At 40.9% G+C, this 15,356-nt stretch overlaps 1 protein-coding gene across 2 annotated transcripts in view; it reads right to left on the bottom strand.

Moving 5' to 3' along the window:
• Positions 1–3,885: 3,885 nt before the first annotated feature.
• The window catches only part of NUDT14 (nudix hydrolase 14), a 57,990-nt gene continuing 46,519 nt past the window's right edge, over positions 3,886–15,356 (bottom strand). For both annotated transcript variants that reach the window (XM_071557370.1, XM_071557371.1), the window contains one exon: positions 3,886–5,948. In XM_071557370.1, the coding sequence (XP_071413471.1) occupies positions 5,708–5,948 (241 nt within the window). In that variant the 3' untranslated portion in view covers positions 3,886–5,707. The remainder of the gene's footprint in view (positions 5,949–15,356) is intronic.

Here is a 15,356-nt window from a genome sequence, read left to right as displayed (position 1 = left end):
GGGCTCGCAGAGCACCTGGTCCACACCCAGCTGTTTGAAGATGCCCAAGCCTGGGACGACTTCTGACTGCCACAAGCATGTTTGCAGTCATCACAGCAACATTTTGCTCTCACAAAATGATCAAATCATGTTTATCTTACTGTTGAATGCTCTACCCATCACACCCATGCCCTGAGAACTGACCCACAGATGGGCACAAGAGGAGCCCAGACATATTTCTGCTAATGAGGCTGGGGCATGAGGACAGCCGTTAATGATGATGGGTGACAGCCATTCCCACATTGCCCACTCCCAGCCCATTTTCATCATAACCAAATGCCCAAAAGGGGTTTCTCAGAGCACCACTGCTTTTGAATGTTTTTTCAGGGACCAAAGCCAGCACAGGATATTGAGCACTTCAGCAGCAGAGAAATACAGTGCATGGTTGTCAGGGCTTAATATGTATCTGATTGTATTTCCAATTACAAGAAATGTACTGAAGCCAGTCCTGAGGCCAGAGAGCTCTGAGCACCACAAATCTGGGCCATTTAGCTGTTATGAATTCTCCCTCTCTTCCCTCATGATTCATCTCAAGAGCATTTAAAGTCCTTGTAAAAATGCCTTCCCAATTAAAGAGTGAGACTGGCTCTGAAGGACTAGAGAAATTGAAGAGTACCTTTTGCAGCAGCTCAGGATTTGTATGAGCATCCCTTTTTTTGTTCATATCAAGCAAAATCCTGTGTGAGCCAGTGGGAATGAAAACTCCTATTGAAAACCTGCTCTAAAATCCATTATGTCTTTAAATTAAATTCTAGTATTGACTGGCAATGGGGGTTTTGGAGCTCCACCCTATTCCTGTGCTGTGTGAGATGTAGCATCCCAAAGCAGAGAGAGCAAAATCCTTTTCGGAGAGTCTGAGCCCAAACAGGGGCTCGATTGCAAATCACTGGTACCTACTGGCAGGGCCACTCAGCAGCACCCCTGGGGTTGCAGAAATGGGGACCTGCTCTCGGACTGAAACATAGAATGGTTTGTGCTAGCAGGGATCTTAAAGATGACCCAGTTACAACTCCCCTGACATGGACAGGGACACCTTGCATCTGCTCAGGCTGCTCAGGTTGCTCCTGTACCATGTGCCTGCTCAGCTTGTTACCTCCACCTCAGCACAGACACCGAGACAGAAGCTGCAAATCCATCCTGTGTGCACAGGCCTTACTCTGATCCCCCCGAAGCCACTGCAAGCTTCAGGCGGTGGCTCCCAGCAGCTTCAAACAACCGCATTAATCTGTGACAGCCTTCCCTGCCCGGCTGCAGCACAGGGCACACAGCAGGGGCGGCCCAGCCAGACTTTTATGGCCACAAAGGCCACCTCGCACCTGCTGGCGGTTGTGAATAGACTTGCAGACAGCGCCAGGTGTGCCACTGCAACAGATTGCACAACTGGGCGTGCCTTTCATCTATGTATAGAGCCCCGGCGAGGGGATGAAGCTGTGTTCGGCAATTGTCCTAATTTAGCAAAAATCCTGTTTGTCCAGTGGGTCCCCCTGCTCGGTCGGCACGTGTATTTCAGGAGCAATTATCTCGGTTGCCCTTGGCCTGGCCCCGGCCGCAGCCCTGTGGGGAGTCGGGGACGTGGCTTTTATGGCTGGCGGGGAGGGATGGAAATGAGGGAGCGGGAAAAGGCAAGCGGCTGCCTGCGAGGGCAGCGCTTCCAGCAGCACAAGGAGCATCCCTGCCTGGCCAGGGGAGCAAGGGCAGCCAGAACCCGCGCTCCACCCCTGTGCCTGCCCCCACCAACCTCACGGTGTAATCCAGCACGTTTATTTAGTGTTAGCCCTTTAGACGAGACGTTTTAATCATATCAGTGTTTGGTGCTTAATAGCATGAGACCCGGGAGCAGCTCAGGGCTTGCAGCCGCTTTGCAAATAGGGTCGTAAAGAGCGATAACAACCGAGGCCCATGTGCTTGCAAGGTGCTGGTGATGTCTCTTGTGCCACCTAACAGTGAGCCCGACAGTGACACTGCATTCAAGATTTTATCACTTCATGCCTCATTAGAAATCTGAGTCATAATTTCAGGTTCATTAGATTTATTTTTATATCAAAGTCACATCATAAAGATGACAGACATGCACAGATCTGTATTATAAATGCAGACCACTCGACTTTTACTCAATGAAAGACACTGATCTCATGGAGATGGTGGGATGAGATCAGATCAGAGCTCTGCAGGCTGGAGCCAGTATTCATTAGCGACAAATAGGAACCTTGCTTTGTGCTGAACTGTCCACTCTGCATGGATGTATGTGCGGTGGCACGTCTAAAGGATGCCTCTAAAATGCAGATGTGATTTCAAGATTCCATTAGATGAACTTTTTTTCTGCCTAGGCTTGGCCAATGTATATTGGATTTGCTCTAATTATGATTTTTGAAATGAGCCCTCACAAGTCTGAATTGCTCTGGGTTTATTTTTGTAAATATGAATCATCTACTGTTTTTGTAAAAAAAACAAAGTTCTATCCCTTTCTCACATATTTTCAACCCCCCCTAATTACTTATAAGAATCCCCACCAAAACTAATAGGGAAAAAGTAAAAGATTGAAGATGTGTTTATATTTAATATGGCAAATTCAAACACCAGACACCTCATTGCTTTATGTTCTGCTTTTGCTATACTGTATCACTATTTCTGTGGAAAATTCCAAAATTGTGGAAGAAAATTAAAGTAATCCCGTGACTGTTTTGTTTCTGCAGTCCCCAGGATTTTGTAGGTGTGTGCCGAGCAGACCCCAGGGGAGAAGACTTCTTGTCTGGCCTTCCAAGGCATGGAGAAGTGCTGAGGGACTGTCCAGCTCACACAGCTGCCCTCCATCACCATTATCCACAAGTATCAATTGCACAACAGTCTGAAGGCTGTAGTATGCATTGGTGAGGTTGCCTTGGAGCAAGTGGAGCACTGATGCCATCCTGCCATTCATGTACCTTCACAAGAGCTGTTCATTTCCTCCCCACACCCCCGCCCCCCTCCATGCTGCTGCATCATGTGCCCCCCTCTTCCCACACTGTGACCTCCAGCTTTCACCCCACCCTTGGAAAACCTCTGCTGCTGCTCTGGTGGTGGTGGCTCCTCTCCATTGCCCTGCATGGCCCCAGTGCTGGACTGTGAAGAAACACCTCTCAAGCAGGAACAGCTTGCAAACCCTTCATCCTGCTGAATGATGGGGAAGTCTGCTGACCAGCAGCCCAAGTGTGAACCAGATTTTGGCGAGTCCAAAATCCCTTCTCTCTTGGGAAATTTTGGTACATAATAGGTACAGGTGCAGCGCCTTGGAGGGGACAAAATATGTGTGTGTTTCAAACGGCCCAGCTCAAAGATGTGCAGCCAAAGCATGACTGGCTGGCACCAACTGTGTGATGCACACAGAGATTTTAGGACTTCCATCCTCCCTGTCCTTGCTCGGTTTATCCATGTGCTGTCCCTGGCACTAGGCAGCCCATGACATGCACCTTGTGTGGTGGCACAACAGACCCAGCAGTGGCTGACCTGCCTCCCCAGGAGTGCTCTGATGACCCCAAACTGAATACAGGTGCTGGGATTTGAAGGCATTTCCAGATGGAGTAATCCATGAGCTGTGTATTTAGTCTGAGGAATCACACCCTGAACACCTGTCACACACAGGGGTGGATCAAAGCCACGGGCTCTCACCAAGGTCATCACAACAATGTGAGTGCACCTTGTGAGGCATCAGCTCTGGCTCCTGGATACAGCAGGAGAGGGAATGTCTGACTGGGGGAAAGCTCACAGCACCACATGAAGAGCCTCATGAGAAGTGGAGTTGTGCTCATTTGTTAACTCTTGTGCAAACAGTATAAATAAACAAATGCTGCTTTGAAAATAATCAAACTCTGACCACTCCACTGCACCAATTTATTTTCCCAAATTACTGCACTGTACAGAAAGAAAGTCTTTTGACATGTATATGCTCACAGTTATTAGGTTGACACAGACTGGATAACAACGTGCTGTGCAATTAATAATTGCTGATGAAGTCAAATAGATACCTTGGTAACTACAGCATGGAATAAAAGGCATTATTTATTCTACAGACTCAGGCCTCAGCAACAATCAAGATATACTGTACTAGACATAGCAGTGGAGACCCTACCTTAAAACACCTTCCAATGTAAATACATCAGACAGACAGAATTTATTTGCCTCTCACAATAACTCAGCCCTTGACTCACCACAGACCAGGCCCAACTCAACACAGCTGTGTCTGAACTTTCACAAAAAGTGTCTGACTCCACAGATGAAGGCTGCTCCTTCCTCAGTGGCTTTCCAAGGACCTTTTCTCCCTGTCAGCAGGAGAACCAGCAAGCTGGAATTCTAAAAGCTTTGTTTTAAAAAAAACATTATTGATTTATACACCTATTTAGCTATGTAGTAATTTAAAATCAGCCACTGGACACCACCAGGCACCTGTGCTGCATTTATTCCAGTTGCTAAATTCAAGCTTGCATTTTTGCAGTCCTCACCTTCCAAACACACTTAGCACCTAAGTACTCCTGGAGGCACATACAATATAGGCATGTTGATTAAGTCAATGAATAACATAAACCAGTGCATAATTAAATTGCCAGACTTGATTTCTTTCATGCTCTTTAACAGTTTCACATGACAAATAGTCCACATCTAAACTATGCTGATAGAACAAGTAATGTATGTTCTAATTAGGCCACTTTATTAAATCAAATTGTGTTGCTCAGTACATCTGTGCAGGTTGCACAGACTTCTATCTAAACTGCACAAATCATGATAAAATCACAATAAAGCACTTCCAATCATTAGATTCCAAGAGTGTTATCTGAGGGGTAAGTCCCAGTCTTCCCATTTGGGTGATAAGGAAACTAAGACCACAGAAAACCTCAGAGAAATCAATTGTATTAAGTCATGTCAGAGTCAAATTAAAAGAATTTGGCCTCTCTAGTCCTGCTCTACAGGACAAAGTTTGATCTCAATAATCAAGTATTACCCATAAAGCAAACAAAGGAGCATGTGTTCCAGCAGAAGCCCCCATCCTTCACCCCTCTATCACCATCACTGCTGCTCAGCATTGTAGTGGGAACAAACAGAAGGACATAATCTTACAGCTGCTCTATTGTCAAAATGACACATTAGCAGAAGGATTTACAGACATGTTTGCTTAAGAAATAAAGGTTTGCATGTTCAGAAATGCAAACGCCTCCTCTGCACGGGAGCCACTCTCCACAGAGAAAGCTGCTCCCTGAAAGCTGTGCTGAACTCAGGAATATAGGGTATCTGTGACTATTGAAGTTTGCTGCTTTCCTCCAAGAAATATCAAAAATTACAGTGAATACACAGTTGCCAGTGTGTACAGACCACAGTGACAGGCTCAGGTGGCAGATGCACTGAGGGCCTGAGCAGTTCTTCAAAATAGTGCTGTGGAAAAGCAGAACTGGACCCATTTATGTTTAACCTTTGCACAAAAATCAACATTTGCCTCTCAAGGCTAATCATGGCCCCAGCGATATCACTAAGTGTTTTGTTAATAATGGAGATTGGGTCAGGATTTTAATTCAAATTTTACTTCCAATTTATTTCAAGAAAGATGTGCTTTGTGAGAAGTTGAGTTGATCAAGGCAGGCAGCTTTGCAGCTTTCTGTATCCACAGAACCAGTAGGAAAGCTTTTCTTAAAATCATGGTGCTTTACTTTTTTGGTAGATTGGGTGCTATATTGTTTTGGAACCACGTAAAGCTGAAGATCACACCCATGGTCTTCGGGAAAGTCTCATCATAAGCAAACTTCATGGATTCTTCTAGAGGTATTTCCACAACTTCAATCAACTCTCCTTCTTCGGGCTGGCCACCTCCTCCACTGGTTCTCATCTCATCTGTTACTTCTGCATAAAACAGTGTCTGCCTGGAACCTGTCACACCAACTCCAGACCTGGAAAAAAGCAGAGAGGAAACTCCCTTTTAGATAAAAAGCAGGCAGCAAAGACTTGGGAATGAAAACCTGGGTCCTTAACCTGTGTCACTAAGCAACATCAAAATGCTTGTCCTTACTCTCTGCTAATGACAATTAGAACCCATATTTTCAATTTTGTTAAGACAGAAATTGATTGCAACTTTCATGCAGAAATATCAACACTTTTGAATACAGCTGCATGTGAAATGGATTCATCCTCCAGTATATTCTGCAATACAATGTGAATTTGTGAGAATGATTTTGTATTGGTGAACTGCTGTTCTACAAATACTGAAGTCAACAGAAGTTTTTCCAGCTGACCTCAGGGGAAGGGGAACTGCAGGATGACTCACAGAGATGCACAAACAAGAGGATGAAGCTCCCCAGTGTATCTGTGTGCTATCATGCCACATTTGTTTGCTTGTTTTTACACAAATATTTAGCTGTTTTACTCTTAAGAAGATTATGTCCATTCACAGCTGGAGTCCTCCACTCATGGACTGGATAGGTACAAGGACAGAAAGACAGTCTGAGACTCCTTCTCTATCCTTCCTGAACTTTAGCCTTGACCCAAATGGACCACTGTAAGCACGCACATATCCCAAGTAATTCAGTCTCCCTGCTAAATTTGCTTCAGTGGATTTAGTTCAGGATATTTTAGATTATGTAGTCTTTCTTCAGCTAGACTGCTTGCTGTGTATTATACTTCTTATTTGTTAATCCTCTATTTCCTTAGGACTATTTAATTTCGGTATTATTAAATAAGGGATAAGAACATAATCCACTCATTTAGTCCTTCCAAGAAAATATTCACATTATAATCACAAGTTCTTCATTTCACATGATTACAAGCGACTTTTCACATTAAATCTGAATCCAAAGTTCACTGAAACTATGAATGAGGCATTAGGGCAAGCTGAAAAATTAGCTTCCACATTATTACACATACAGAGGATTCTAAGATTTGTATCAGTGTTATGATCTTTAGAGTGTATATCCAGACTTATCCAACCATAAGTCAACTAAATCTTTCAGTTAATCCAGCACATATCACACCCCACAGCAGGAATTAATCAATTGTCTCTCAGTGTTCTAAGAACACTGGCAATTATTTTGAGGATTAATAGTGACTATTGAAGTTGGTTTATTGCATCTATATACACTCTTTTTTAAATACTGAGTAGGGAGCAAACCAGTGAATTTATTTCCTAAAATTACTTCTGATTCACTCTGTGACTTTGGACAAGATGTTTCAGCTCTCCAGGATCATTCCTGTACATATAAGAGGACAAACTTAACCACCTTCGGCACTTCCACATAAAAATAAAACCCCTATGTTAATATATACTGTAAAATTTTTCAAGACAAAGAATGCAGCTTGGTGGTCTCCAAAGGGACCATAAAACACACAGGACTGAGGATAATATATTTAATGTTCTGTTATTTCTGATGAGTGTCAAGCCTGAGCTTCATCTAGGATGCCCCACCACCTGGAGAATGAAAATGATCCTAAATTGAGTACTTCCGTGTCTGCTTGATATTAAATAAAGGTTATATACAAAAACATAGAGAGTTTAATTAAGAAGCCCTTCTATGAGAATGTTGGAAAAGAGTTTCTTCCCCTAGAGGGTGGTTGGGCACTGAACAGGGTCCTCAGGGAAGGGCTCACAGCACCAAGCCTGGCAGAGCTCAAGAAGTGTTTGGACAACACTCCCAGACACATGGTGTGATTCTTGGGGTGTCCAGTGCAGGACCAGGAGTTGGACTTGATGATCCATTGATGGGTCCCATCCAACTCAGCATACTTCATGATTCTGATTCTAAAAGTTTATTGCAATGGTTTCAGAAAGTAGAAAAACACAGAAATACACCTGAATTCATAAAAGAGGCATATTTTTTCCTTTTTTAACTTGGTATTTCTCTAAATGTTCTGGCTTACATTGACAGTTGATCATTTTTTGACAGATCCACATGAAATGCCCTTTACTAAATTAAATAGTCTTCAATATTGCTTACAGTTTTCTTTGATGACATTTCCAGACTCCTAATGTATCCTGCTTATCCTTAGAAAATTTCGCCAAAATCAATGCTATTCACATTTAATCCGTATTAGTACCTTTGGTTTGTATAGAAATCAAGAGTTAAGTTCGTTCCTTTGAAGCTGTTCTGGCTGGAGTAATAAAAGTGTTTTAACACATACCCTTGGAAAACCTACATTTTAGGTGATTTTGGGCACTGGAGAAGAAGTGGAAGAAAACAGAGAGGGAACAAGTGGGTCTGACTGGTAAAGAGGCACTGTGATGTTTGCAGCATCCTTTCAGGTTTATCTGCCACTATGAACTTCCTTTTGCACAACTACCTGTACTTTCTGAGTACGATGTTTAAGGAATTTTGTTGTGGCTTTTAATCATGGTTATATTCCTTTTTCTGCTACCCTTTTGCCTATCCCAAGTCTGTGATACACTTTTTCTTACCCCAGTATTTCACATTACAAATAAAATGCTTTTGCCATGGTCTGAAATGAGTCACCTATTAACAGATTACAGCTATATTCATTAGCTTTGCATCTGTGCAAATCACAGGGGTCAGCACACCCGAACTGCAAGTGATGAGTTTCACCCTGGGAAAACCACCTTTCTGATAAAGGTGCCTTCCCAGGACAAGAGGGGCTTGGTTTGGGGGAGGGCGAGCAGGGTCTGAACTCACAGCACCAGCCCATGGTGAGACTTTGGGCTTCAGTGTCAGCCCAGTGGTTTAGCACCGTGCGTGTCATGGCTCATACTGACCCAGACCTACTAAGCCTGGCTTGACCCAGCTGATTGTTCCAGATGTACTTTGATGTGTCTGTATGGTGCTTGGCTCTAATTTAAAACTGTAGGGCATATGCAAATAGTTTATACAAAACACAACTCTGTTTTCCACCTCTCTTTGAGGATCAGTTTCCTCTGAGAAGTTTATAGTTGTTTTAGTTAACAGTTACATAGTTGACAAATATCTTTGTCAAATCATTACAATTTAAGCTCACAAGCCCTGTAACTTCAAGAGAGATATTTTTAAAACCAAAAGTCTTTTAGCACTGTACTTTCAGCCTTGCTTCAGACACAGTTTGAAACCTTCATTACCTTTGACAACAGCAAGTCTAGGAATGTAAGCATGTCAAAGTAAGATACCAAAGTGGTATGGTTTTCATCTCAGTAGTAACTTAAATATAAGTTTAACACATCAAAACAAGATTGTATGCTGCCTTCCCATGTTTCATTTTAAATAAAACACTCAAATACTGAGATTAAATCATGCAATGGCTTTCAAAGCCCTGAGCAACACATTTGAAGACAACACCACACCAGAGAAGGAGTTTCTGCAGAATGGCTGAGAAGTGCTTCTCCTCACCTCTTACCTGGGAGTGGGACTGGCTGGCAGCATGAGGCTGGAATTAGACTATTTCTATCTACTTCCTTCTTAGACCAGGGAAAACACAAGAGACAGATTGTCACTCCAATCTGTTTTTGAAACATGGCAATAGCAACTACCACAAAGCCTTTGTTCAGCTCTTCCCTTTTATCAAATGCATGATGTAATAAAGAGCACATGAAATGGAGCTCACAAAACGGGACTTTTCACTGGTCATATCTAAGTTCATAAGCATAAAGATACAGCACAGACATTTTTTTATCCCAAGTGCATAACAGTTTCTTATTGCTTAAAAAAAGAGACTCAGCAGTGCCTAAAACCCACAAGTGAGATTGAGTCCATCTCATATGTTTGCCAACACTCGGTAACAGCGAGTTTCTTCAAACCGAGTGTGTGCACACGCAGGCACGTTTGTGAGCAGGGTCAAATTCAAAGCATGTATTTCAGGTTATCTTTGCTTTTTTCTCAGGTCTGGATGCTCACACCTATGCCAACCACTTATTGCATTCATAAGCACCACATTCATAAATACTACATTTTTAATTAAGGAACAAGCATGTACAAGAAAACAAACAACATTTTATACTCTTCTGCTGCAACATGGAGAAGAAATTATTGACTTATCATTGTGAAGACTTATTAGTTTAACTCAGATTTCTGACAGAGAACAATTAAAAGCTAAACTTCTCATAATTTATTTATATTTAACAAAAAATCTATAAACAATCAACATTCGTCTCAGCCCAGAAAGACATTTTTTGTTCTAATTTGGCATAGTTAAAGTGCAATTTCCTTAATGCAATATATACTATCATAAGATGTAAACCATCTGAATGCAGAATTTGGGTATATAGTGAAGATATAATTCATGTTTGCAAATAAAAATGACATAAATCTCTGTTATTTATGCTGAAATCAAGATCCATTTAGGCATGCAACATGTAAACTGATGATCAGTGACATGCAAGTTCTATTGTCACTTCTTAGGACCTTTGTATGGTTCTGACATTATAAGCAGCAGGTGCAGGGAAAAAAGCATAGAAGTGATTAACATAAAATTATATTACTTTATACCCTCACCCAACAGGTGTACTAGCAGGTGATCTTTCTAATTATAATGCACTCCAACATTTTCAGGGCTATTATTCCTTCTACATAAAAACCTATGAATACAAACTATTTTTACTTCATTTCACAGAGGGTAATAGCCATGGCACAGTAATTGAACATCCAATATTAATTCTCTGAATGCTCTTCTTTGTTGTACACTTTTGGGAAAAAAATCAAATGTAGAAAGATTAAAGTAAGTACCTATGTTAATATAGTTAGGCCTTTAAACTGATCCATCTGATTTCTTTACAGCAGGGCTGATAACCTACAGCTCCTGCCATATCCGGTTCATAGCCAAGAGTTTTTGACAACCTCTGATAGAAAATATAGAAGGAAGGGAAAAGGAAGTTGAACCAGAAGCTCTGGTTCAACTTTACTGTGATGCTCTGAGGTGCTATTGAAGTCCAATTAATTTAGTAAGTATTCTTCAAGAAAACCAGCGTTTTCAACAACTAAAAGAAAATATTCTGGCAACAGCTTCTTCTGCACCTTTAAAAACAGTGACAACAAATTACCCTGCCCCTGTCTTGTAAGGAAACAAGTCTCAAGGAAGACAGCTGGAAGTACTTCAACCTAAGAAACTAATCCATAGTTGAATTTCACATGGGATTCAATCTGAACACTGCTGGGATACCATGAGAGCTAGAAGATTTGTTATATATAAGTCCAAAGTAATTAATTCACTTACAAAATTTTGCATTTGGGAAAAAAACAAACAAGCCTTGACAGAAGCTCACAGATTTCTTCTAGAGCTTTTAAAAACAGACAATTTAACTGGCAACATTCAACTTTCGTGAAGCCTCAGTTTACAATTATACTGCCACAGAATTAGTTTCATTTTATTGTTGAGCTAAGTAGTTTCTTGACACCGCTCACCACTACTATCTATGCTATTTTTGACTGATGCCATGAACACAGCTGGCAAGAATTCAGGACACAAGTAGGCATCAAAACTTTCAGAAAGCCTCCAGAAGTGGATTAGCTGCTGCCAGAACAGAAAACAAACTTTTTGCAATATCAGAATGAGGTTACTTACTTAATGCCCAGCACAAAAGTAACAATTTTTGTAGTGATGATGAAAGAGGAAACTCACCAAACAGGATGCAAACAATACATTTTTTTTCAGAATGATCCCTGCCTCTGTCTGCACAGCAACATGAACCAGCTGCATTTAAATTCATTGTCTGTCTGGCATTTTTCTATAATAGGAGCAAATGTATCTGGTTTTGAAAGTGAGATTCCCATGTCCTCCTCCAGTCAAGTTCCTCTTAATAGCTTTGAATTTTTTGTTATCTCCCCCAGTCCAGCCTCCTTCATTCACCCATGCTACACTGTCCTCCTGCTGCTGGAATAGCTTCTTCCAAAGACTGACTCAACTGGTGTACATTCCCCAATTCCTGGCTTCTTTCCTAATTCCTCATTGATTCCACAGCTACTCTGTGGATCATTCGAGGTAAGTCTGAGATGCTAATTCAGTGCCTGACTTCTATCTGAAGAGCATTATGTCACAGGAGCTTTGACAGAGCTTAATCATGGGGTCCAACAGGCTACCTGGATGTGTGCATGAATTACTTGTGGCAATAGTGTGGCCAAACTTTTCTCGCTAGCTGAGAAACATAAAAAAAATTCCCCCAAAACCACTGCTACAGGCCTTGATAATAAAGGAGGAAAACCCCCACTATCTTCAGATTACTCCAATCTATACTGCTCCCACTGCTTGAGAATGGAGCAAAGTTCTGTTGAATGTAGTCCAAGTACTTTCCTCATTTCCTTACAGAGAATTCTTCTCCACCACAATGAATGTATTTTCCCCAGGTCCATTTAGTTCCTAGCCCATGATTTTTCCCTGCATTGTTCCTTCATCTCTTCTTCCTCTTTTTCCACTCTAGGATTTTCTATTCCATTTTTTCTCATAGTCTGAGTTCTCCCTATGCATTGTCCATGCCCTCCTGTTCTTACTTCACTAGCCACAGAACTGTATTGACCTTCCTTCACCATTTCTCCCTTCACATTTGCTGGGTCTTCTGCTTTCCATGTCTTGTCAGATCTAACTCAACTCCTGCTTTTATTCCAGGCAGGCAATTTCCTTCTCCATGATTCCAGAAAGTGGTTTCATTAGGAATAAAAGACAATTCCTTGCTTTCAGACCAGAGGCTGTGATGACACAAACCCCCTTGTTTGTACAAAGCCTTTTCATTGTGCACAGAATAAGGAGTTTTTAACTACAAAAATTTAATAGACTTCACTCTGTAATTATTAATCACAGTTATCTAAGTATTTTAATGTGGTTTTATTTGTATCAAGAAAGGAACAACAGCTAACAGATTTATCATAAATAGATCAACTGCAGTCAAACATCAGCTATAACTGGATAACAGGTCTTGTTGATGGGACAGCAACACAAACAATACAACTTCAGTTTACTGAGACTGAACCCTCTAATGTGACAGGCTCATTAAGAAGTTAGGAGATTATGATGTACTTGGAAATTGAATAAACTGTGAAATATGTGCAAAACTAGTAGGAAAATGGCACCCACAGAATGGATATCAGTGTCAGATTGGAAATAAACAGAATTCCACCAAGGACTATCCTTTGTTCAATATAATTCAATATTTTATCTTAGGACTTGTATGTTGAAATACAGACTGCAGGTAGCAAAGCTGAGACAGATTATATAGATGAAGCTAGAGATGAATGATATAATTCAAAATCATCCCTACAACTTGGAGAAATGGTCTGAAAAAAACTGTAAGCAATTCAGTAAAGGCAAGTTCAGGGCTGTGTGTTCAGGCAGCAGTAACAAGTGGCACAAATACAGACAGGAGATGAATGACAATGCAGTACTACAGAACCACAGATTATTCTGAGTTGGAAGGGACCCACAATGATCATCAAGTCCAACTCTTAGTTTTGAGATAGGGGAGGCATTGTGGATGATAAACACATCAACAATGTAATGCCTCTGCAAAAAGGGCAAAGAATATACTACAGTGTAAAAGAAAATGCTCTGTAAGACTAGGGAGATAAAGCTTCCACTCCATCGAGGAAAGCCTGAAGTACAGTGCTCCACTTTGGGCACTAAGTTTTTAGGAAATGTGCGGACCAGATGGAGAGAAAGCAGAGAACAGCAGAAGGAATGATCAGATATCTAGAAAACATGATCTAGAGAGAAAGCTTAAATCAACTAACACGGTTTGCAAAGGCAAAATTAACATAAAGGGGAGATATGTTGTAACCATAGATGGAAGGTGCAAAAGTACTTCATGCTCACTGAAAACAGGGTGGTAGGTCTTGGACTTAAAGTAAAGAAAATTTAGGCAAGATATAGGAAGAAACTTGCTCATAGTACAAACAGATAAGACACTTCAGAGAGAATGCTGGAAGTCTCCAGGAGAGGCCATGAAATGATTAGATTTTAGAGGAATCACAGATACATATTTGTCATAATGGATGTCCATCCAGCTGAGACTGAGTTTTGAAAGAGGAGCAGTCTAGATGAGAGCCCCCTAAATTCTTTCCAGTTCTGTTTTCCAAGGCTTGTTTCTGATCCAATGCACTGGATCAATAAATAATAGAGCACAACTATTATACAGATTGCTGGAATGGCAGGCATATGAATTAATTTAATGCTTCATGCCAATGCTTTGTATTGACAGTCACAGCATGAAACAGCAGCATAAACCATTTGGAAAAACCTGCTAGACTTGGGAAAAGCACATAAATTCTTAAATGTAATATAGACATCACAGAAAAAAATGTCCTTAGCAGACCATAAGTGAACCAATTACTTCCTGTCTTTGCATCAGATCCTCAAGGATGAAAAAGATATGCCAATCCTTGACTCAAGAAAGAAGAACAGGACACTCCTAATAGAAAGACAGTTAGAATAAAATTCTAATACAGAGCATGGGAAGTCAAACAAAAGAAACAAAAAAATAACCATCTTTCAGGCTTCAACCTTTCATATTAATCTAAAAAAGTGAATACTATACAGGCCCTTCTGACTTCAGCGTGGATCTCCATGGGCAGAAAGCTGTGTCCACAGAGACAATGGAGGATTAAAAGCCCTTTGCATGGGTCTCAACAAAGAAAACTCCAGTTGTATACACTCTTCACAAGTCAGTGCAATTTAAAAAAAAAAGCCAACTGAAAGAACAACCACCTGTAACACACATTTATCAACACCAAAACATAGAGTTTTAGACACATATAAATCATTAATATCGAGTCAAACTTCTACACTAAAGAGACAACCTCCTACAGCTACAGAAATTATACTCTACTTTTCTTGTTTTGCATTTGTATACATTGTTTTCATTTGCATACACATACATACATATACATATGACCTGCTACAGCCTGTCAGTGTCACCCAAGCTATGAAATTCTATAGACAGCTTTTGCTCATAAATCTAGAAGACACTTTGTCTTTCAGCAGAACAAACCCTTAATCTGGTTTCAATGAGTTGTAAAAGGCAGCTCCTGTGATTCACCCCCTCCCCTCAACAGAAGCACTGGTTGTTAATCCATCAGGAAATAACATTTGCCAGGATTGACAGCTGTGGATTTGTATTCAATTCCCAAATTAAAAACCAATGACAGGGCCTAAGTTCAATGGATATGTCAAGCAAAATAAAGAAAGTAAAAATCCTGCTGCTTTCTCTGTAAAATACAAACATACATACATTTTGGATAACAATACTAAAAGCTGAGAATGAGATATAATAGGATTAAAGCCCCGTGCTAAGTTTCTCTTGAGGGTTTTTCCCCCTCAACAACAACTCACATTTTGCACTTTTCCACTTATATATTAAATTCTCTTCTTACTCCTAATAAATGTCTTAAAACATGTTAAAAAATCTA

This window comes from Pithys albifrons, chromosome 6 (assembly GCF_047495875.1).
Source record: "Pithys albifrons albifrons isolate INPA30051 chromosome 6, PitAlb_v1, whole genome shotgun sequence".
Lineage (NCBI taxonomy): Eukaryota > Metazoa > Chordata > Aves > Passeriformes > Thamnophilidae > Pithys > Pithys albifrons.
The sequence above is the reverse complement of the archived record's forward strand: the minus strand, read 5'-3'. Positions and strand labels throughout refer to the sequence as shown.